This window comes from Oncorhynchus keta, chromosome 34, assembly GCF_023373465.1.
Source record: "Oncorhynchus keta strain PuntledgeMale-10-30-2019 chromosome 34, Oket_V2, whole genome shotgun sequence".
Classification (NCBI taxonomy): domain Eukaryota; kingdom Metazoa; phylum Chordata; class Actinopteri; order Salmoniformes; family Salmonidae; genus Oncorhynchus; species Oncorhynchus keta.
The window spans coordinates 13290477-13315582 of record NC_068454.1 but is presented as its reverse complement, the minus strand read 5'-3'; the positions used below and the strand labels follow the sequence as shown (position 1 = coordinate 13315582).

The 25106-nt window shown below is 44.8% G+C and overlaps 1 protein-coding gene across 1 annotated transcript in view; it reads left to right on the top strand.

Moving 5' to 3' along the window:
- LOC118366599 (alpha-1,3-mannosyl-glycoprotein 4-beta-N-acetylglucosaminyltransferase A-like) overlaps positions 1-25106 on the top strand; it is a 98415-nt gene that overhangs the window by 28416 nt on the left and 44893 nt on the right. The window contains exons 2-3 of the mRNA XM_052493199.1: positions 3489-3656; positions 11893-12033. Coding sequence (XP_052349159.1) covers positions 3489-3656; positions 11893-12033 — 309 coding nt within the window. The remainder of the gene's footprint in view (positions 1-3488; positions 3657-11892; positions 12034-25106) is intronic.

The window sequence follows — 25106 nt, the reverse complement described above, 5'->3', positions numbered from 1 at the left end:
GTTGAGTATGGGTGTGAGACTGGATATTGTGGGTTGAGTATGGGTGTGAGACTGGAATATTGTGGGTTGAGTATGGGTGTGAGACTGGATATTGTGGGTTGAGTATGGGTGTGAGACTGGATATTGTGGGATTGGTATGGGTGTGAGACTGGATATTGTGGGATGAGTATGGGTGTGAGACTGGATATTGTGGGATGAGTATGGGTGTGAGACTGGATATAGTCGGTTGAGTAGGGGTGTGAGACTGTATATAGTGGGTTGAGTATGGGTGTGAGACTGGATATTGTGGGATGAGTATGGGTGTGAGACTGTATATTTTGGGTTGAGTATGGGTGTGAGACTGTATATAGTTGGTTGAGTATGGGTGTGAGACTGGATATTGTGGGATGAGTATGGGTGTGAGACTGGATATTGTGGGATGAGTATGGGTGTGAGACTGGATATTGTGGGTTGAGTATGGGTGTGAGACTGGATATTGTGGGTTGAGTATGGCTGTGAGACTGGATATTGTGGGTTGAGTATGGGTGTGAGACTGGAATATTGTGGGTTGAGTATGGGTGTGAGACTGGATATTGTGGGTTGAGTATGGGTGTGAGACTGGATATTGTGTGAGACTGGATATTGTGGGTTGAGTATGGATATTTTGGGTTGAGTATGGGTGTGAGACTGGATATTGTGGGTTGAGTATGGATATTTTGGGTTGAGTATGGGTGTGAGACTGGATATTGTGGGTTGAGTATGGGTGTGAGACTGGATATTGTGGGTTGAGTATGGATATTTTGGGTTGAGTATGGGTGTGAGACTGGATATTGTGGGTTGAGTATGGATATTTTGGGTTGAGTATGGGTGTGAGACTGGATATTGTGGGTTGAGTATGGGTGTGAGACTGGATATTGTGGGTTGTGTATGGGTGTGAGACTGGATATTGTGGGTTGAGTATGGGTGTGAGACTGGATATTGTGGGTTGAGTATGGGTGTGAGACTGGATATTGTGGGTTGAGTATGGGTGTGAGACTGGATATTGTGGGTTGAGTATGGGTGTGAGACTGGATATTGTGGGTTGAGTATGGGTGTGAGACTGGGTATTGTGGGTTGAGTATGGGTGTGAGACTGGGTATTGTGGGTTGAGTATGGGTGTGAGACTGGATATTGTGGGTTGAGTATGGGTGTGAGACTGGATATTGTGGGTTGAGTATGGGTGTGAGACTGGATATTGTGGGTTGAGTATGGGTGTGAGACTGGATATTGTGGGTTGAGTATGGGTGTGAGACTGGATATTGTGGGTTGAGTATGGGTGTGAGACTGGGTATTGTGGGTTGAGTATGGGTGTGAGACTGGGTATTGTGGGTTGAGTATGGGTGTGAGACTGGATATTGTGGGTTGAGTATGGGTGTGAGACTGGGTATTGTTGGTTGAGTATGGGTGTGAGACAGCATGCAAGCAAACAATAATGTCATTAGTCGGTGAGTTGTGCTGCAATGTTATTATTGTGTGACTGTATTCTTGTGGAAAGAGCATTGGGTCAAGTGGGATGCTGGTGGAAAGCGCATTGGGTCAAGTGGGATGCTGGTGGAAAGAGCATTGGGTCAAGTGGGATGCTGGTGGAAAGCGCATTGGGTCAAGTGGGATGCTGGTGGAAAGCGCATTGGGTCAAGTGGGATGCTGGTGGAAAGCGCATTGGGTCAAGTGGGATGCTGGTGGAAAGCGCATTGGGTCAAGTGGGATGCTGGTGGAAAGCGCATTGCGTCAAGTGGGATGCTGGTGGAAAGAGCATTGGGTCAAGTGGGATGCTGGTGGAAAGCGCATTGGGTCAAGTGGGATGCTGGTGGAAAGCGCGTTGGGTCAAGTGGGATGCTGGTGGAAAGCGCATTGGGTCAAGTGGGATGCTGGTGGAAAGCGCATTGCGTCAAGTGGGATGCTGGTGGAAAGAGCATTGGGTCAAGTGGGATGCTGGTGGAAAGCGCATTGGGTCAAGTGGGATGCTGGTGGAAAGAGCATTGGGTCAAGTGGGATGCTGGTGGAAAGCTGGTGGAAAGAGCATTGGGTCAAGTGGGATGCTGGTGGAAAGCGCATTGGGTCAAGTGGGATGCTGGTGGAAAGCGAAAGAGCATTGGGTCAAGTGGGATGCTGGTGGAAAGCGCATTGGGTCAAGTGGGATGCTGGTGGAAAGAGCATTGGGTCAAGTGGGATGCTCGTGGAAAGCGCATTGCGTCAAGTGGGATGCTGGTGGAAAGAGCATTGGGTCAAGTGGGATGCTGGTGGAAAGCGCATTGGGTCAAGTGGGATGCTGGTGGAAAGAGCATTGGGTCAAGTGGGATGCTGGTGGAAAGCGCATTGCGTCAAGTGGGATGCTGGTGGAAAGAATAATAAGTGTGTGTGTGTATAAGGACCGTTTGTATCTTGTCAGTGACCCTGTCCTGCCCCATCACACCCTCATCACTAGCTACCATGAATAAATTAACCACCTTCACATGAATCACACTGACAATTATGACAGGATGGCACTGGAGGGAAGGGGGATGTAGAGAGTATTAGGAGGGGTAGAGGAAGGGAGGAGAAGAGGTAAAGGAGGGGGGACGGAATGAGAGGAGGAGCGAGATGAGTGACCGGAGGAAGAGGGAAGAGAGGAGGAGCGAGATGAGTGACCGGAGGAAGAGGGAAGAGAGGAGGAGCGAGATGAGTGACCGGAGGAAGAGGGAAGAGAGGAGGAGCGAGATGAGTGACCGGAGGAAGAGGGAAGAGAGGAGGAGCGAGATGAGTGACCGGAGGAAGAGGAAAGAGAGGAGGAGCGAGATGAGTGACCGGAGGAAGAGGAAAGAGAGAGGTAGGGTGTAAGAGAGAAAGAGAGGAGGAGCGAGATGAGTGACCGGAGGAGGAGGAAAGAGAGAGGTAGGGTGTAAGAGAGAAAGAGATGACAAGGAGGTAGAGAACGGGCAATAAGGGGACTAGAAAAGACAGAGAGGGAGTGGTTGTCACTGCACTGAGGATGACAAGGTTCCTCTCCACCCCTCCCCCACATGCTCTAGTCCTGGGGAGAGAGGGAGAGAGCTCTTTGTTTGGTATCCCATTTGCTGTAAACATGTTATCCTCAAGGGGGAAGTGGTTTAGGAGCAGGGTCATCCATAACAACAGACACTTTTAACAACTCAATTGCTATGTGTGTTTTCAATCTAGAAAATAGAGTATGCCTGCCTGAAGCAGAGCCAGATTGGGTCTCAGAGCGATCTTTTGTCACAGGGTTCATTGCTTGTATTGGTTGTTGTTACTGTATAGTGATAAATCACATTGATGTCGTGTTCTGAAGATACATAGAGGTCAAGCACTGCTAAGGGAGAAGTGTACTGCCCGCTGACAGAACAGTTTGGAAGGTTCTAACAGCACTTCATATTCTATTTTGTATTAGAACACGTTACACTGGGACACATTGTTGGAATAATGAGCAGAAGATCTAACCCCACCCCTCTCCGTCCCCCTCTCTGTCCCTATAGAGAAGTTGGTAGCGTACCAGAGGGAGTTCCATGCCCTGAAAGAGCGCCTCCGTGTGGCCGAGCACCGGACCCTGCAGCGCTCCTCAGAGCTCAACAACATCCTGGAGCAGTTCAGACGGGTCATCGCTGAGACCAACGGCAGCAAGGACGCTCTCACCAACTTCTCAGGTACACACACACCCCCATCCATCCACCCATGATGGATCTACACACACCGACACTCCCAGGATGGATCTACATTTACCAGCTTCTCAGGTTACCCATCACAATATACACACACAAAAAGACCCATTCAAGCTGAATCCCCCCTTTCGGAACTCTGCCATTAATGTAGAAGAGATAATAGACTGGATCATTCAGTTCTCCTATCTAATAGTGCCTGCCCCCTTAGTCTTACTGCTGCTCTCAGGCTTCAGACCATCTCCATCCTAACCAGGCCTTTAGTCATGCTAGACTTGAATTAGAATTAACATCATGCTCTAATCCTCCCCTCCACCCGGGACTTTGCTCTGAATGGAATTGTTCTACTCGTTCTGCTTCTATAATTCTGTTTTTTCTCAAACATTCTGCTAATTCTATGACTGTTTTTCTCAACCGTTCTACATGTCTAATGCTATGATTCTCAACCGTTCTACCAGTCTAATGCTATGAATCTCAACTGTTCTACCAGTCTAATGCTATGAATCTCAACCGTTCTACCAGTCTAATGCTATGATTCTCAACTGTTCTACCAGTCTAATGCTATGATTCTCAACCGTTCTACCAGTCTAATGCTATGAATCTCAACCGTTCTACCAGTCTAATGCTATGATTCTCAACTACATTTACATTTACATTTAAGTCATTTAGCAGACGCTCTTATCCAGAGCGACTTACAAATTGGTGCATCCACCTTATGACATCCAGTGGAACAGTCACTTTACAATAGTGCATCTAAATCTTAAAGGGGGGTGAGAAGGATTACTTATCCTATCCTAGGTATTCCTTAAAGAGGTGGGGTTTCAGGTGTCTCCGGAAGGTGGTGATTGACTCCGCTGTCCTGGCGTCGTGAGGGGGTTTGTTCCACCATTGGGGGGCCAGAGCAGCGAACAGTTTTGACTGGGCTGAGCGGGAACTGTACTTCCTCAGTGGTAGGGAGGCGAGCAGGCCAGAGGTGGATGAACGCAGTGCCCTTGTTTGGGTGTAGGGCCTGATCAGAGCCTGGAGGTACTGAGGAGCCGTTCCCCTCACAGCTCCGTAGGCAAGCACCATGGTCTTGTAGCGGATGCGAGCTTCAACTGGAAGCCAGTGGAGAGAGCGTTCTACCAGTCTAATGCTATGATTCTCAACCGTTCCACATGTCTAATGCTATGATTCTCAACCGTTCTACTAGTCTAATGCTATGAATCTCAACCGTTCTACCAGTCTAATGCTATGAATCTCAACCGTTCTACCAGTCTAATGCTATGATTCTCAACCGTTCTACCAGTCTAATGCTATGATTCTCAACCGTTCTACCAGTCTAATGCTATGAATCTCAACCGTTCTACCAGTCTAATGCTATGATTCTCAACTGTTCTACCAGTCTAATGCTATGAATCTCAACCGTTCTACCAGTCTAATGCTATGAATCTCAACCGTTCTACTAGTCTAATGCTATGATTCTCAACCGTTCTACCAGTTTAATGCTATGATTCTCAACCGTTCTACCAGTCTAATGCTATGATTCTCAACCGTTCCACATGTCTAATGCTATGAATCTCAACCGTTCTACCAGTCTAATGCTATGATTCTCAACCGTTCTACCAGTCTAATGCTATGAATCTCAACCGTTCTACTAGTCTAATGCTATGATTCTCAACCGTTCCACATGTCTAATGCTATGAATCTCAACCGTTCTACCAGTCTAATGCTATGAATCTCAACCGTTCTACCAGTCTAATGCTATGAATCTCAACCGTTCTACCAGTCTAATGCTATGATTCTCAACCGTTCTACCAGTCTAATGCTATGATTCTCAACCGTTCTACCAGTCTAATGCTATGATTCTCAACCGTTCTACCAGTCTAATGCTATGATTCTCAACCGTTCTACCAGTCTAATGCTATGATTCTCAACCGTTCTACCAGTTTAATGCTATGATTCTCAACCGTTCTACCAGTCTAATGCTATGATTCTCAACCGTTCTACCAGTCTAATGCTATGATTCTCAACCGTTCTACCAGTCTAATGCTATGATTCTCAACCGTTCTACCAGTCTAATGCTATGAATCTCAACCGTTCTACCAGTCTAATGCTATGAATCTCAACCGTTCTACTAGTCTAATGCTATGATTCTCAACCGTTCTACCAGTCTAATGCTATGATTCTCAACCGTTCTACCAGTCTAATGCTATGATTCTCAACCGTTCTACCAGTCTAATGCTATGATTCTCAACCGTTCTACCAGTTTAATGCTATGATTCTCAACCGTTCTACCAGTCTAATGCTATGATTCTCAACCGTTCTACCAGTCTAATGCTATGATTCTCAACCGTTCTACCAGTCTAATGCTATGATTCTCAACCGTTCTACCAGTCTAATGCTATGAATCTCAACCGTTCTACCGGTCTAATGCTATGAATCTCAACCGTTCTACTAGTCTAATGCTATGATTCTCAACCGTTCTACCAGTTTAATGCTATGATTCTCAACCGTTCTACCAGTCTAATGCTATGAATCTCAACCGTTCTACTAGTCTAATGCTATGATTCTCAACCGTTCTACCAGTTTAATGCTATGATTCTCAACCGTTCTACCAGTCTAATGCTATGAATCTCAACCGTTCTACCAGTCTAATGCTATGAATCTCAACCGTTCTACCAGTCTAATGCTATGATTCTCAACCGTTCCACATGTCTAATGCTATGAATCTCAACCGTTCTACCAGTCTAATGCTATGATTCTCAACCGTTCTACCAGTCTAATGCTATGATTCTCAACCGTTCCACATGTCTAATGCTATGATTCTCAACCGTTCTACCAGTTTAATGCTATGATTCTCAACCGTTCTACCAGTCTAATGCTATGAATCTCAACCGTTCTACTAGTCTAATGCTATGATTCTCAACCGTTCTACCAGTTTAATGCTATGATTCTCAACCGTTCTACCAGTTTAATGCTATGATTCTCAACCGTTCTACCAGTCTAATGCTATGAATCTCAACCGTTCTACCAGTCTAATGCTATGAATCTCAACCGTTCTACCAGTCTAATGCTATGATTCTCAACCGTTCTACCAGTCTAATGCTATGATTCTCAACCGTTCTACCAGTCTAATGCTATGAATCTCAACCGTTCTACCAGTCTAATGCTATGATTCTCAACCGTTCTACCAGTCTAATGCTATGAATCTCAACCGTTCTACCAGTCTAATGCTATGAATCTCAACCGTTCTACCAGTCTAATGCTATGATTCTCAACCGTTCTACCAGTCTAATGCTATGATTCTCAACCGTTCTACCAGTCTAATGCTATGATTCTCAACCGTTCTACCAGTCTAATGCTATGATTCTCAACCGTTCTACCAGTTTAATGCTATGATTCTCAACCGTTCTACCAGTCTAATGCTATGATTCTCAACCGTTCTACCAGTCTAATGCTATGATTCTCAACCGTTCTACCCAGTCTAATGCTATGATTCTCAACCGTTCTACCAGTCTAATGCTATGAATCTCAACGTTCTACCAGTCTAATGCTATGAATCTCAACCGTTCTACTAGTCTAATGCTATGATTCTCAACCGTTCTACCAGTTTAATGCTATGATTCTCAACCGTTCTACCAGTCTAATGCTATGAATCTCAACCGTTCTACCAGTCTAATGCTATGAATCTCAACCGTTCTACCAGTCTAATGCTATGATTCTCAACCGTTCCACATGTCTAATGCTATGAATCTCAACCGTTCTACCAGTCTAATGCTATGATTCTCAACCGTTCTACCAGTCTAATGCTATGAATCTCAACCGTTCTACTAGTCTAATGCTATGATTCTCAACCGTTCCACATGTCTAATGCTATGAATCTCAACCGTTCTACCAGTCTAATGCTATGAATCTCAACCATTCTACCAGTTTAATGCTATGATTCTCAACCGTTCTACCAGTCTAATGCTATGAATCTCAACCATTCTACCAGTTTAATGCTATGATTCTCAACCGTTCTACCAGTTTAATGCTATGATTCTCAACCGTTCTACCAGTCTAATGCTATGATTCTCAACCGTTCCACTAGTCTAATGCTATGAATCTCAACCGTTCTACCAGTCTAATGCTATGATTCTCAACCGTTCTACTAGTCTAATGCTATGAATCTCAACCGTTCTACCAGTCTAATGCTATGATTCTCAACCGTTCTACTAGTCTAATGCTATGAATCTCAACCGTTCTACCAGTCTAATGCTATGAATCTCAACCGTTCTACCAGTCTAATGCTATGATTCTCAACCGTTCTACCAGTCTAATGCTATGAATCTCAACTGTTCTACCAGTCTAATGCTATGAATCTCAACCGTTCTACCAGTCTAATGCTATGATTCTCAACCATTCTACCAGTCTAATGCTATGATTCTCAACCGTTCTACCAGTCTAATGCTATGATTCTCAACCGTTCTACATGTCTAATGCTATGATTCTCAACCGTTCTACCAGTCTAATGCTATGATTCTCAACCATTCTACCAGTCTAATGCTATGATTCTCAACCGTTCTACCAGTCTAATGCTATGATTCTCAACCGTTCTACATGTCTAATGCTATGATTCTCAACCGTTCTACCAGTCTAATGCTATGATTCTCAACCGTTCTACCAGTCTAATGCTATGATTCTCAACCGTTCTACTAGTCTAATGCTATGATTCTCAACCGTTCTACTAGTCTAATGCTATGATTCTCAACCGTTCTACCAGTCTAATGCTATGATTCTCAACCGTTCTACTAGTCTAATGCTATGATTCTCAACCGTTCTACTAGTCTAATGCTATGATTCTCAACCGTTCTACTAGTCTAATGCTATGATTCTCAACCGTTCTACCAGTCTAATGCTATGATTCTCAACCGTTCCACATGTCTAATGCTATGATTCTCAACCGTTCTACTAGTCTAATGCTATGATTCTCAACCGTTCTACCAGTTTAATGCTATGATTCTCAACCGTTCTACCAGTCTAATGCTATGAATCTCAACCGTTCTACTAGTCTAATGCTATGATTCTCAACCGTTCTACCAGTTTAATGCTATGATTCTCAACCGTTCTACCAGTCTAATGCTATGAATCTCAACCGTTCTACCAGTCTAATGCTATGAATCTCAACCGTTCTACCAGTCTAATGCTATGATTCTCAACCATTCTACCAGTCTAATGCTATGATTCTCAACCGTTCTACCAGTCTAATGCTATGAATCTCAACCGTTCTACCAGTCTAATGCTATGATTCTCAACCGTTCTACCAGTCTAATGCTATGAATCTCAACCGTTCTACTAGTCTAATGCTATGATTCTCAACCGTTCTACTAGTCTAATGCTATGATTCTCAACCGTTCTACCAGTCTAATGCTATGAATCTCAACCGTTCTACCAGTCTAATGCTATGATTCTCAACCGTTCTACCAGTCTAATGCTATGATTCTCAACCGTTCTACATGTCTAATGCTATGATTCTCAACCGTTCTACATGTCTAATGCTATGATTCTCAACCGTTCTACTAGTCTAATGCTATGATTCTCAACCGTTCTACCAGTCTAATGCTATGATTCTCAACCGTTCTACTAGTCTAATGCTATGATTCTCAACCGTTCTACTAGTCTAATGCTATGATTCTCAACCGTTCTACTAGTCTAATGCTATGATTCTCAACCGTTCTACCAGTCCAATGCTATGATTCTCAACCGTTCTACCAGTCTAATGCTATGATTCTCAACCGTTCTACTAGTCTAATGCTATGATTCTCAACCGTTCTACTAGTCTAATGCTATGATTCTCAACCGTTCTACTAGTCTAATGCTATGATTCTCAACCGTTCTACCAGTCTAATGCTATGATTCTCAACCGTTCTACTAGTCTAATGCTATGATTCTCAACCGTTCTACCAGTCTAATGCTATGATTCTCAACCGTTCTACCAGTCTAATGCTATGATTCTCAACCGTTCTACCAGTCTAATGCTATGATTCTCAACCGTTCTACCAGTCTAATGCTATGAATCTCAACCGTTCTACTAGTCTAATGCTATGATTCTCAACCGTTCTACTAGTCTAATGCTATGATTCTCAACCGTTCTACCAGTCTAATGCTATGATTCTCAACCGTTCTACCAGTCTAATGCTATGATTCTCAACCGTTCTACCAGTCTAATACTATGAATCTCAACCGTTCTACCAGTCTAATGCTATGATTCTCAACCGTTCTACCAGTTTAACTCTATGATTCTCTGATTCGCCAGTTGCGAGAAACGTTCTTTGAACAAAATCATTTTATTAATGAATTGCGTTGCGTTTGGATTGAAAACGTTCATCCACCACACATTGATTACGACAACAAATGACTCCAAACAGAAGACGTCTGGATATACATGTATGAATTAAATTCTCTATCTCCACATGGTTTAAAAGAAGAACTAGATTTCACCTCATTCCTATAGGCCACATTTTAGACTGTTACACAAGAAGATTGTCCATAGCAGATTTTGCAAATAGTTTGAGTCAGTCCCACATGTTTATGAACAACTGATGCTGATGTCCTTTCTGGTAATCTATCTCATGAAATTATATAATGTATCCAAGTGAGCAGACACCAACAGTACCAGTCAAAAGTTTGGACACACCTACTCATGAGGAAGTCACCTGGAATTAATTTAAATGAATACCTTGTTAATTTGTGAAATGTATTTCCTCAATGCGTTTGAGCCAATCAGTTGTATTGTGACAAGGTAGGGCTGGTATATAGTAGACAGCCCTATTTGGTAAAATACCAAGTCCATATTATGGCAAGAACAGCTCAAATAAACAACAGTCCATTATTACTTTAAGACATGAAAGTCAGTCAATCCTGAACATTTCAAGAACTTGTGTGCAGTCGCAAAAACCATCAAGTGCTATGATGAAACTGGCTCTCATGAGGACCGCCACAGGAAAGAAAGACCCAGAGTTACCTCTGCTGCAGAGGATAAGTTCATTAGAGTTACCAGCCTCAGAAATTGCAGCCCAAATAAATGCTTCAGAGTTCAAGTAACAGACACATCTCAACATCAACTGAGTGAATCAGGCCTTCATGGTTGAATTGCTGCAACGAAATGACTACCAAAGGACACCAATAAGAAGAAGAGACTTGCTTGGGCCAAGAAACACGAGCAATGGACATTAGACTGTTGGAAATCATTCCTTTGGTCTGATGAGTCCAAATTTGAGATTTTTGGTTCTAACCGCCATGTCTTTGTGAGACGCAGAATAGGTGAACGGATGATCTCTGCATGTGTGGTTCCCACCGTGAAGCTGTTTTTCAACCGGACAATGACCCAACACACCTCCAGGCTGTGTAAGGGCTATTTGACCAAGAAGGAGAGTGATGAAGTTCTGCATGAGATGACCTGGACTTCAATCAACCGACCTTCATCCAATTGAGATGGTTTGAGATGAGTTGGACTGCAGAGTTAAGAAAAAGCAGCCAACAAGTGCCCAGCATATGTGGGAACTCCTTCAAGACTGTTGGAAAAGCATTCCAGGTGAAGCTGGTTGAGAGAATGCCAAGAGTCTGCAAAGCTGTCATCAAGGCAAAGGGTGGCTACTTTTAATATATATTTTTTAACACTTTTTTTTTTTGGGGGGGGAGGGGGGTTACTACATAATTCCATATGTGTTATTTCATAGTTTTTTATTCTACAATGTAGAAAATAGTAAAAATAAAGAAAAACCCCGTAATGAGTAGGTGTTCTAAAACTTTTGACTGCTACTGTAAGTCAACTGATTGATGAATTGCCCTTCGTGCCAGCTTACCCTAGAACTCTGTATTTCTTCGTAACTAACTTGTATACAGGTAGACCAGAAAAGCCACATCCCTGATTGGCAGATGAATGTCAAGCCTGATTTTGAAGCACCAGCTACTCATCAGTTGTTCTTTACAAATGCTGTTTTGAATGAAGATAAAATTGTACCTACACGCTGAAGAAGGCTGCAAAGTCGTAACGTCTGTGTACCCAATGCAGTGAAATAATACAACATTCTAAAAATGAGCTTTATGTGACATCTTTCTGAGTGCAGACCCATTGCCCTCTTTCTGTCTGAATTGGCGGGTTTTAACACAACAGCCAAGCTTTTGGGAGAGTGAGATGGTCCCCTTTTCTCAACCATTCTACCAGTTGTAACTCTATGATTCCTTCCTGTATCTCGGTAAGATGAGACCCAGAAGCTGCTGAAGGAGCTGGCCAGTAGGAAGCCTCTCCAGGTGCCAAACATCTACCACCACCTGCCTCACCTGCTCAACAATGAGGGCAGCCTGCACCCCGCTGTCCATGTCGGCCTGGGCCGCACTGGAGGTGAGAAGCGCACACACACGCACACACACTGCCTCTGTTTCCCACCCTCCCAGTCCATGCTTCTTTTGGCAGAACAGTTCTTACGTGGCCTGTGGCCTGGCTGATACATGTATTGTCAGCCCTGTTCTAAGCTAGTGTGTTTTCTCTGCTCTAGCGTGTAAGGTTGTGTTACAGCCTCCCATCAGGACCTTTTGAGCTCACAGCACAGTCGTGTGTGTGTGTGTGTGTGTGTGTCGTTACTTCAGGCATAGATATGAGCGATTAGTCCCTCATTGTAGCTGGGAGGCCAAGCTAGGCTCCAATCTCACTCAGTCCCCTATTATCCCACACAGCTTGACCCCATTCTCACCAGTCACCATATCACATTCTCTTTAAAGGTTAGGTAGCATAAACATAACCACATGTAACATATGGATTTGCATTAAAATACTAATCAAAATTCCCAATACAAAGTTACACCTAACTTTAAACATAAAACTGATCAGAATTCCAAAGAATGCAGGGTGTGACGTAATATGGAGGACCCAGCCAAGCTAGCCAATTCCCGATAACATAAATAACTACACATTTTTAACTTAAAATGAAGCCGAAATGTTTGCAATAACACCCCTACCAGCCTGCTAACGTTACCCCTACCAGCCTGCTAACGTTACCCCTACCAGCCTGCTAACGTTACCCCTACCAGCCTGCGAACGTTACTCCTACCAGCCTGCTAGCGTTAGCCCTACCAGCCTGCTAACGTTAGCCCTACCAGCCTGCTAACGTTACCCCTACCAGCCTGCTAACGTTACCCCTACCAGCCTGCTAACGTTACCCCTACCAGCCTGCTAACGTTACCCCTACCAGCTGCTAACGTTACCCCTACCAGCTGCTAACGTTACCCCTACCAGCCTGCTAACGTTACTCCTACCAGCCTGCTAGCGTTACCCCTACCAGCCTGCTAACGTTACTCCTACCAGCCTGCTAGCGTTACCCCTACCAGCCTGCTAGCGTTACCCCTACCAGCCTGCTAACGTTAGCCCTACCAGCCTGCTAACGTTAGCCCTACCAGCCTGCTAACGTTAGCCCTACCAGCCTGCTAACGTTAGCCCTACCAGCCTGCTAACGTTAGCCCTACCAGCCTGTGAACGTTACATTAGCACTGCATGAGTCAGCCAGTTGCAATCAACACCTAGCTTACAGCTACATTAAAAGTTGGTTTTACTTTTACCCCCTTTTCTCCCCAATTTTGTAGTATCCAATTGGTAGTTAGTCTTGTCTCATCTCTGCAACTCCCGTACGGACTCGGGAGAGGCGAAGGTCGAGAGCCATGCGTCCTCCCGAAACACAACCCTGCCAAGCCGCACTGCTTCTTGACACACTGCTGGCTTAACCCGGAAGTCAACCGCACCATTGTGTCAGAGGAAACACCGTCCAAGTCAGTTTTCTGGTGCATGGCCCACCACAAGGAGTCACTAGAGCATGATGAGACGAGGACGTCCTGGCCGGCCAAACCACCCCGTACCCCGGACATCGCTGCGCCATTCCGGAGGCTTTAAGTTTGTCATTTTAACGTACTAGCTAGCCCAGTCAGTAGAGAGAGCGGAGAATTACAGATTGACAGCTGAGTTAACTACCAAAGTCACAGAAGAGCCAAGGAGAGGCCTTCAGTGGGAGAGGCTGTTTCACCAACCGAGGGAGAGTCAGCTAATCCAATAGTGATATAGTGAGGTAAATCTACACTAAATTTAACCGATTTATCGCCATCATTTACATTTACATTTAAGTCATTTAGCAGACGCTCTTATCCAGAGCGACTTACAAACTGCTGACACTCGTGATACCGGTAGGTCGGTAGGAAATACAGGTTGTAGGCTTCACATTCACACTCGGCCCAGCACCTGGTTTCTGTCAGTCGCATACCTAATCCTGCCTTCCGCTGGTTATACATACTAAGCCATCGAAGTCCTCTGGGGTGAAATGAGCACCACATACTGTTCCAATACTCCAATCCGCTCGCTTCAACCGGACACACTGGTCCCACTTCAAAGCTAGCTTTTCGTTTTTGGGCCACAAATGAGTCGTAACACCGTCCTTGAGGGTATTACTGCAATATGTAGGTATTACTGCACTAACGACAAACAATGGAAAACTGCTAGTGCGCTCGCTCGACTAACACTACCAAACACACAGGAAAAGAGGAAATGCCGTTTTTCTAAATGAATTTATATGGTTTCTTCTTCGTGTACATAGTAGCTCACCAGCGCCAGCACTTGGTTTGGAATGTAATTACATGCTAGCATGGATAGCAGCTGATGTTAGCTAGCTGGAACTAGCTCGGTACCATCGGTTCTCCATATAAATGTTGAGAAATCATGCATTGTGGGTATTTCCGAAGATATCCTAAAATAAGTTAATAAATATATGTTTAAAAAAAATGCTAAAACATAAATATGTTTGTAGTTGTCACGATCTGGTTACCTTTAACTAAGTTACTAAGTCTTTGACCACACTGTGTTGTTACTTTGGTGAGTAAAAACCTTTAAGATGATTATGGCCGGGGTGGGTGTTTTTGTGTGTGGCTTGTGTGTTAGACAGGGTTTAGGAGGATGAGCCTGGTCAAGGACTGGGAAGTAAGGTGAGTAGAGTGTATAAAATTGGGGACTTCCCAGTGACTAGACAAGCTTTAGGAAGGACAGACCATATTATAAAGGGTTGTGAACACAGATTGGCAGTTTGGAACAAACACACAACACTGTGTCCCCTCTGTCTCTTGTCTCATCAAAGCCCAGTGACCCTTCAGTATGAGGTTTCTAGATGGACCCAGAGACAAAGACTGAAGAAAACAACAATTTCTCCTGTTTCTGTATGTGCGTATGTGTTACCTGTGTGTTACCTGTGTGTTACCTGTGTGTTACCTGTGTGTTACCTGTGTGTTACCTGTCGACGTGGTCTTTCAAGGCTCTAGGTTTGTCTTGGAGGTAGAGGCTCTGATCTTCTGATGAGGCTTCTGTAGACATCTTACTCCATTGTGATGCCTTCTCTTTTGTTGCCCTTCATTTAGTTTAGCCTCAGAGTTGTTTTTGTGTCTGTGTGTTTGGGTGTGGTGAGGGAGAGAGAGGGGTGGTCTTACTGCATGGACACGTTGTTGTACTGCTCTACTGACAAGCCTCTGGGTTCAGATGAGACTAGTGACTGATAACAAGCCTCTGGGTTCAGATGAGACTAGTTACTGATAACAAGCCTCTGGGTTCAGATGAGACTAGTGACTGATAACAAGCCTCTGGGTTCAGATGAGACTAGTGACTGATAACAAGCCTCTGGGTTCAGATGAGACTAGTGACTGATAACAAGCCTCTGGGTTCAGATGAGACTAGTGACTGATAACAAGCCTCTGGGTTCAGATGAGACTAGTTACTGATAACAAGCCTCTGGGTTCAGATGAGACTAGTGACTGATAACAAGCCTCTGGGTTCAGATGAGACTAGTTACTGATAACAAGCCTCTGGGTTCAGATGAGACTAGTTACTGATAACAAGCCTCTGGGTTCAGATGAGACTAGTTACTGATAACAAGCCTCTGGGTTAAGATGAGACTAGTGACTGATAACAAGCCTCTGGGTTCAGATGAGGCTAGTTACTGATAACAAGCCTCTGGGTTCAGATGAGACTAGTGACTGATAACAAGCCTCTGGGTTAAGATGAGACTAGTGACTGATAACAAGCCTCTGGGTTCAGATGAGACTAGTGACTGATAACAAGCCTCTGGGTTCAGATGAGACTAGTTACTGATAACAAGCCTCTGGGTTCAGATGAGGCTAGTTACTGATAACAAGCCTCTGGGTTCAGATGAGACTAGTGACTGATAACAAGCCTCTGGGTTAAGATGAGACTAGTGACTGATAACAAGCCTCTGGGTTCAGATGAGACTAGTGACTGATAACAAGCCTCTGGGTTCAGATGAGACTAGTGACTGATAACAAGCCTCTGGGTTCAGATGAGACTAGTTACTGATAACAAGCCTCTGGGTTCAGATGAGACTAGTTACTGATAACAAGCCTCTGGGTTCAGATGAGACTAGTGACTGATAACAAGCCTCTGGGTTCAGATGAGACTAGTGACTGATAACAAGCCTCTGGGTTCAGATGAGACTAGTTACTGATAACAAGCCTCTGGGTTCAGATGGGACTAGTTACTGATAACAAGCCTCTGGGTTCAGATGAGACTAGTTACTGATAACAAGCCTCTGGGTTCAGATGAGACTAGTGACTGATAACAAGCCTCTGGGTTCAGATGAGACTAGTTACTGATAACAAGCCTCTGGGTTCAGATGAGACTAGTTACTGATAACAAGCCTCTGGGTTCAGATGAGACTAGTTACTGATAACAAGCCTCTGGGTTCAGATGAGACTAGTGACTGATAACAAGCCTCTGGGTTCAGATGAGACTAGTGACTGATAACAAGCCTCTGGGTTCAGATGAGACTAGTTACTGATAACAAGCCTCTGGGTTCAGATGAGACTCGTGACTGATAACAAGCCTCTGGGTTCAGATGAGACTAGTTACTGATAACAAGTCTCTGGGTTAAGATGAGACTAGTGACTGATAACAAGCCTCTGGGTTCAGATGAGGCTAGTGACTGATAACCAGCCTCTGGGTTCAGATGAGACTAGTGACTGATAGCAAGCCTCTGGGTTCAGATGAGACTAGTGACTGATAACAAGCCTCTGGGTTAAGATGAGGCTAGTGACTGATAACAAGCCTCTGGGTTAAGATGAGGCTAGTGACTGATAACAAGCCTCTGGGTTCAGATGAGACTAGTTACTGATAACAAGCCTCTGGGTTCAGATGAGGCTAGTGACTGATAACAAGCCTCTGGGTTAAGATGAGACTAGTGACTGATAACAAGCCTCTGGGTTCAGATGAGACTAGTTACTGATAACAAGCCTCTGGGTTCAGATCAGGCTAGGGACTGATAACCAGCCTCTGGGTTAAGATGAGACTAGTGATAATTACTTGGTTTAGGATCAAGAGCACCCCTCAAGTATTTTCCTCTCTATCCTCTCACTTTCATCTGTCTCTCTCTGTCTCATCTCACTCTCTGTCGCTCCCTGTTAGGGTTATTTATTTATAGCAGTGTAAATTGGGACATCATGCATGCTTCTGCCTGCCCACCACCTTCAGACTGAGCAGGGAGTAACTGAACGAATGCGGAGCGACAGATGAAGAGTTTAAAAAAAGGAAATTAGAAAGATGGAGTAGGAGGTATCTCTCCCCAGCCTGTCTTTAATGACTGATATGGAACATAATGATCTATTCATATTAATTCTGCTTTTTTTTGTTGTCAATTTGTCTACGTTTTGTATGTTCTATTTTCATATAATAGTTTGGGAATGAGTGGTGTAAACCAGGGGTATTTAACCAGGGGCATTACACGAGGGGTATTCAACCAGGGGCATTACGCGAGGGGTATTCAACCAGGGGCATTACGCGAGGGGTATTCAACCAGGGGCATTACGCGAGGGGTATTCAACCAGGGTTCCACGGGCCCAGGGGGTCTGAAAATATATACAGTGCATTTGGAAAGTATTCAGACCCCTTGACTTCTTCCACATTTTGTTACTTTACAGCCTTATTCTAAAATGGATTAAATTAGTTTTTCCCCCTCATCAATCTACATACAATACCCCATAATGACAAAGCAAAAACTGGTTTTTAGAATTTTTTGCAAATTTGTTAAAAATATAAAACTGAACTCACATTTACATCAATCAAATCAAATCAAATTTATTTATATAGCCCTTCGTACATCAGCTGATATCTCAAAGTGCTGTACAGAAACCCAGCCTAAAACCCCAAACAGCAAACAATGCAGGTGTAAAAGCACGGTGGCTAGGAAAAACTCCCTAGAAAGGCCAAAACCTAGGAAGAAACCTAGAGAGGAACCGGGCTATGTGGGGTGGCCAGTCCTCTTCTGGCTGTGCCGGGTAGAGATTATAACAGAACATGACCAAGATGTTCAAATGTTCATAAATGACCAGCATGGTCGAATAATAATAAGGCAGAACAGTTGAAACTGGAGCAGCAGCACAGTCAGGTGGACTGGGGACAGCAAGGAGCCTTCATGTCAGGTAGTCCTGGGGCACGGTCCTAGGGCTCAGGTCAGTTGAAACTGGAGCAGGAGCATGGCCAGGTGGACTGGGGACAGCAAGGAGTCCTCATGTCAGGTAGTCCTGGGACATGGTCCTAGGGCTCAGGTCCTCCGAGAGAGAGAAAGAAAGAGAGAAGGAGAGAATTAGAGAACGCACACTTAGATTCACACAGGACACCGAATAGGACAGGAGAAGTACTCCAGATATAACAAACTGACCCTAGCCCCCGACACATAAACTACTGCAGCATAAATACTGGAGGCTGAGACAGGAGGGGTCAGGAGACACTGTGGCCCCATCCGAGGACACCCCGGACAGGGCCAAACAGGAAGGATATAACCCCACCCACTTTGCCAAAGCACATCCCCCACACCACTAGAGGGATATCTTCAACCACCAACTTACCATCCTGAGACAAGGCCGAGTATAGCCCACAAAGATCTCCGCCACGGTACAACCCAAGGGGGGCAACCCAGACAGGCCGACCACAACAGTGAATCAACCCACCCAGGTGACGCACCCCCCAGGGACGGCACGAGAGAGCCCCAGCAAGCCAGTGACTCAGCCCCGTAACAGGGTTAGAGGCAGAGAATCCCAGTGGAAAGAGGGGAACCGGCCAGGCAGAGACAGCAAGGGCGGTTCGTTGCTCCAGAGCCTTTCCGTTCACCTTCCCACTCCTGGGCCAGACTACACTCAATCATATGAGTGTACATAAGTATTCAGATCCTTTACACAGTACTTTGTTGAAGCAACTTAGGTAGCGATTACAGCCTTGAGTCTTCTTGTATTTGGGGAGTTTCTCCCATTCTCTGCAGATCCTCTCAAGCTCTGTCAAGTTGGATGCTGAGCGTTGCTGCATAGCTATTTTCATGTCTCTCCAGAGATGTTAGATTGGGTTCAAGTCCGGGCTCTGGCTGGGCCACTAAAGGACATTCAGAGACTTGTCCCGAAGCCACTCCTGCGTTGTCTTAGCTGTGTGCTTAGGGTCATTGTTCTGTTGGAAGGTGAACCTTCGCCCCAGCCTGAGGTTCTGAGCGCTCTGGACCAGGTTTTCATCAAGGATCTCTCTGTTCTTTGCACTGTTCATCTTTGCCTGGATCCTGACTAGTCTCCCAGTCCCTTCCGCTGAAAAATACCCCCACCACATGATGTTGCCACCACCATGCTTCATCCTAGGATGGTGCCAGGTTTCCCCAGACGTGACGCTTGGCATTCAGGCCAAAGTGTTGAATCTTGGTTTCATCAGACCAGATAATCTTGATTCTCATGATCTGAGAGTCTTTAGGTGCCTTTTTGCAAACTCCAAGTTGGCTGTCATGTGCCTTTTACTGAGGAGTGGCTTCCATCTGGTCACTCTACCATCACTCTACCATAAAGGCCTGATTGGTGGTGCTGCAGAGATGGTTGTCCTTCTGGAAGATTCTTCCATTTCCACATTGGAATTCTGGAGCTCTGTCAGAGGGACCATCAGGTTCTTGGTCACCTCCCTGACCAAGGCCCTTCTCCCCCATTACTGAGTTTGGCCAGGCGGCCAGCTCTAGGAAGAGTCTTGCTAGTTCCAAACTTCTTCCATTTAAGAATGATGGAGGCCACTGTGTTCTTGGGGACCTTCAATGCAGCAGAAATATTTTGGTACCCTTCCCCAGATCTGTGCCTCGACACAATCCCGTCTCTCTACAGACAATTCCTTCAACCTCATGGCTTAGTTTTTGCTCTGACATGCACTGTCAACTGTGGGACCTTATATAGACAGGTGCGGTGCATTTCCCAATCATGTCCAATCAATTGAATTTACCACAGGTGGACTTCAATAAAGTTGTAGAAACATCTCAAGGAAGATCAATGGAAACAGGATGCACCTGAGCTCAATTTTGAGTCTCATCGAAAAGGGTCTGAATGCTTATGTAAATAAGGTATTTCAAAAAACAAAACAAAAAATCCTAAACCTGTTTTCGCTTTGTCATTATGTGGTATTGTGGGTAGATTGAGGTAAAACAATTATTTTAATCAATTTTAAAATAAGGCTGTAACGTAAGAAAATGTGGAAAAAGTCAAGGGTCTGAATACTTTCCCAATGCACTGTAATTTTGTTTTTTTACAAAGTGGGAAAAATATTTGTTTTATCTAAATGTTTTTATTAATATATCTAGCAACAACATTTGAAAAGAGGAGAATACCTTCTTTCTAATGATGTCAATTTTACTTCTCAACTCCTAGTTTTGAGAAAATTATACTCATCGTAGCCAATTACGCTCACTGGAGTATCTGACATACCACGTTAATGGAATTGTGCTGTGACCATTGAATTCAAAGTTTTAACAAAGCATTAAACTCTATGCACAATTATTACTTTGACATTTATTGGAAATACTGTGCAGATGCAAAGTTTGGCAACAGAATAAAACTGAGTGAGATTTTACCGTAATTCTGTTACCAAACTTTGTGTCTGAGCTGTTCTTCATGTAAATGTTCTGTGGAAATGTTTAAAGGCCCAGTGCAGTCCAAAACATCCTTTGCTGTATTTTAAATATATTTCAACACTGAGGATGGAATAATACTGTGAAATTGTAAAAATTATGATAATGCGAGAGCTGTTTTAGTGCGAGAGCTGTTTGAAAAGACCCCCTGAAATGTCAGCCTGTTGTGGTGGGATGGAGTTTTGACCTGTTTGGTGACATCATCTGGTAATAAATCAGTTAATAGACCAGTAAGAAAGAGTTCAAAACGTCTCTGCCAATAACCGCTAGTTTTCAATTTTCCCCTCTCCCAGACAGTTTTATCTAAAGTCTTGCTTGAGACTAAAAAGCTATTTTTGTTTCTTTTTGACCATTTTCAAATCAAATCAATTCAAATGTATTTATATAGCCCTTCTTACATCCGCTAATATCTCAAAGTGCTGTACAGAAACCCAGCCTAAAACCCCAAACAGCAAGCAATGCAGGTGTAGAAGCACCTAGGAATAATTCCCTAGAAAGGCCAAAACCTAGGAAGAAGCCTAGAGAGGAACCGGGCTATGTGGGGTGGCCAGTCCTCTTCTGGCTGTGCCGGGTGGAGATTATAACAGAACATGGCCAAGATGTTCAAATGTTCATAAATTACCAGCATGGTCAAATAATAATAATCACAGTAGTTGTCGAGGGTGCAGCAGGTCAGCACCTCCAGGAGTAAATGTCAGTTGGCTTTTCATAGCCGATCATTAAGAGTATCTCTACCGCTCCTGCTGTCTCCAGAGAGTTGAAAACAGCAGGTCTGGGACAGGTAGCACGTCCGGTGAACAGGTCAGGATTCCATAGCCGCAGGCAGAACAGTTGAAACTGGAGCAGCAGCACGGCCAGGTGGACTGGGGACAGCAAGGAGTCATCATGCCAGGTAGTCCTGAGGCATGTTCCTAGGGCTCAGGTCCTCAGAGAGAGAGAGAGAAAGAGAGAATTAGAGAGAGCATACTTAAATTCACACAGGACACCGGATAAGACAGGAGAAGTACTCCAGATATAACAAACTGACCCTAGCCCCCGACACATAAACTACTGCAGCATAAATACTGGAGGCTGAGACTGGAGGGGTCAGGAGACACTGTGGCCCCATCCAATGATACCCCCGGACAGGGCCAATTTTAATTGTAAACAATTACGTTAAGTTACTTAATTGTTACCCAGAAATGATTTGATGTTGTGATTAAAATGGTTGCATTGGACCTTTAAAAGCTGTCCTTGTGCATAGAGTTCTATGTTCTGCATAGAGTTCTATGTTCTGAAATCAATGGTTTTTGTTTGGAATACATTTGTTTAAATAGAAAATCTGAGTCTTAGCGTTATTCCATTATCATGGAAATGCCCATAGACTTTGAAAAGCACCTGCGAATAGGCTACCAGCGAGGCAAGTGCCGCTGGAAAGCTTTTTTGTGACATACATTTTTGCCAACACATGGCTAACTTTTGTTTAACCAGCTAAACAGCTACTCTTTGCAAAAATGTGTTTTGAAATGTTGATTACTTCTTCTTGCCACTATCATTCACCTGATGACATGATGTATGATGGGGGTCCCTGGGTTGCCGGTTTGCCTGGGAGGGGCTCCCTGGACAAGGACTGGTTGAAAACCCCAGGTATAAAAGGATGGGATTGCCGTCATGCACTAGCCTAGCTAGCAGATAGCAAGGGGGAGCTAATAGCCTTCAGGTCCATTCAGCACCACTGTCTTAGGATCTAAACTCACACACAATACTCTTCTCTATCTCTACTAGGCCTTTCTATACACACACACACACACACACACACACACGCACACGCACAGGTCAGTTGGTCCATTCTGTCTCTGTGCGGAAGTCAGATCACCATTTTCTTGTCTGTCAGAGGCACAGATGGATGTTATAATCAGGGTTCTTTTCTGAAGGGGTTGAGGGATGGCATAAGAAGTCCCCCCGCCCCCTTTAGCTTCTTGTATTTTCTGTCTCACTTTCTCCCTCCCCCTCTCTCCCTCCCTCGGTCACACTCTCTCCATCCCTCCTTCATCAGTCTGTCTGTCTCCATCCCTCCATCATCAGTCTGTCTGTCTCCATCCCTCCATCATCAGTCTCTGTCTCCATCCCTCCATCATCAGTCTGTCTGTCTCCATCCCTCCATCATCAGTCTGTCTGTCTCCATCCCTCCATCATCAGTCTGTCTGTCTCCATCCCTCCATCATCAGTCTGTCTGTCTCCATCCCTCCATCATCAGTCTGTCTGTCTTCATCCCTCCATCATCAGTCTGTCTGTCTCCATCCCTCCATCATCAGTCTGTCTGTCTCCATCCCTCCATCATCAGTCTGTCTGTCTTCATCCCTCCATCATCAGTCTGTCTGTCTGCATCCCTCCATCATCAGTCTGTCTGTCTTCATCCCTCCATCATCAGTCTGTCTGTCTCCATCCCTCCATCATCAGTCTGTCTGTCTCCATCCCTCCATCATCAGTCTGTCTGTCTTCATCCCTCCATCATCAGTCTGTCTGTCTCCATCCCTCCATCATCAGTCTGTCTGTCTCCATCCCTCCATCATCAGTCTGTCTGTCTTCATCCCTCCATCATCAGTCTCTGTCTCCATCCCTCCATCATCAGTCTGTCTGTCTCCATCCCTCCATCATCAGTCTGTCTGTCTCCATCCCTCCATCATCAGTCTCTGTCTCCATCCCTCCATCATCAGTCTGTCTGTCTCCATCCCTCCATCATCAGTCTGTCTGTCTCCATCCCTCCATCATCAGTCTGTCTGTCTTCATCCCTCCATCATCAGTCTGTCTGTCTCCATCCCTCCATCATCAGTCTGTCTGTCTCCATCCCTCCATCATCAGTCTCTGTCTCCATCCCTCCATCATCAGTCTGTCTGTCTGCATCCCTCCATCATCAGTCTGTCTGTCTCCATCCCTCCATCATCAGTCTGTCTGTCTCCATCCCTCCATCATCAGTCTGTCTGTCTCCATCCCTCCATCATCAGTCTGTCTGTCTCCATCCCTCCATCATCAGTCTGTCTGTCTCCATCCCTCCATCATCAGTCTGTCTGTCTCCATCCCTCCATCATCAGTCTGTCTGTCTCCATCCCTCCATCATCAGTCTGTCTGTCTCCATCCCTCCATCATCAGTCTGTCTGTCTTCATCCCTCCATCATCAATCACCACCTTCCGGAGACACCTGAAACCCCACCTCTTCAAGGAATACCTAGGATAGGGTAAGTAAGGGTAAGTAATCCTTCTCACCCCCCTTCTCACCCCCCAACAAGATTTAGATGCAAGTGGCTGTTCCACTGGTTGTCATAAGGTGTATGCACCAATTTGTAAGTCGCTCTGGATAAGAGCGTCTGCTAAATGACTTAAATGTAATGTAAATGTAAATCATCAGTCTGTCTGTCTCCATCCCTCCATCATCAGTCTGTCTGTCTCCATCCCTCCATCATCAGTCTGTCTGTCTTCATCCCTCCATCATCAGTCTGTCTGTCTCCATCCCTCCATCATCAGTCTGTCTGTCTCCATCCCTCCATCATCAGTCTGTCTGTCTCCATCCCTCCATCATCAGTCTGTCTGTCTCCATCCCTCCATCATCAGTCTGTCTGTCTCCATCCCTCCATCATCAGTCTGTCTGTCTCCATCCCTCCATCATCAGTCTGTCTGTCTCCATCCCTCCATCATCAGTCTGTCTGTCTCCATCCCTCCATCATCAGTCTGTCTGTCTTCATCCCTCCATCATCAGTCTGTCTGTCTCCATCCCTCCATCATCAGTCTGTCTGTCTCCATCCCTCCATCATCAGTCTGTCTGTCTCCATCCCTCCATCATCAGTCTGTCTGTCTCCATCCCTCCATCATCAGTCTGTCTGTCTCCATCCCTCCATCATCAGTCTGTCTGTCTCCATCCCTCCATCATCAGTCTGTGTCACGATCTCCCTTTTTTTCCTCCTCTCAAATTCCATGTCAATGTAAGGGCTCTATTGTCATGGGAAACACATGTTTACATTGCCAAAGCAAGTGAAATAGATAAACAAAAGTGAAATAAACAATAAAACATTTTCATTAAACATTACAGTTCCAAAAGTTCTCTCTGTCTCTTATTCACTCTTTTCTTTCTCTCTCTGTCGTTCCCACTCTCTCCTTTCATCCTCGACCTACTTTCCTGGTTCTGTGTGTGTCTCTGTGCTGGCTGGAGAGACACAAAGCAAACTGAGGACCGATTCTCCACGCTGCACAGATCACACTCCACCATTCTGACACGTTCATTCTCTCCCTCTTCACTCATTCATTCACTCTCTCTTCACTCATTCATTCACTCTCTTTCAGTCTGTTTATTGTGCCTCCCTCTTCCCCCATGTTTTCCGATGTTTGTCTCTCGAGCCCCATAATAGAGATGAAACACACACACTCCCTGTTGTTCTCTCACTCCTGATGTGCTTGGATATTCTTTGGAGCGGCAAAGCAAATATATGCAAATA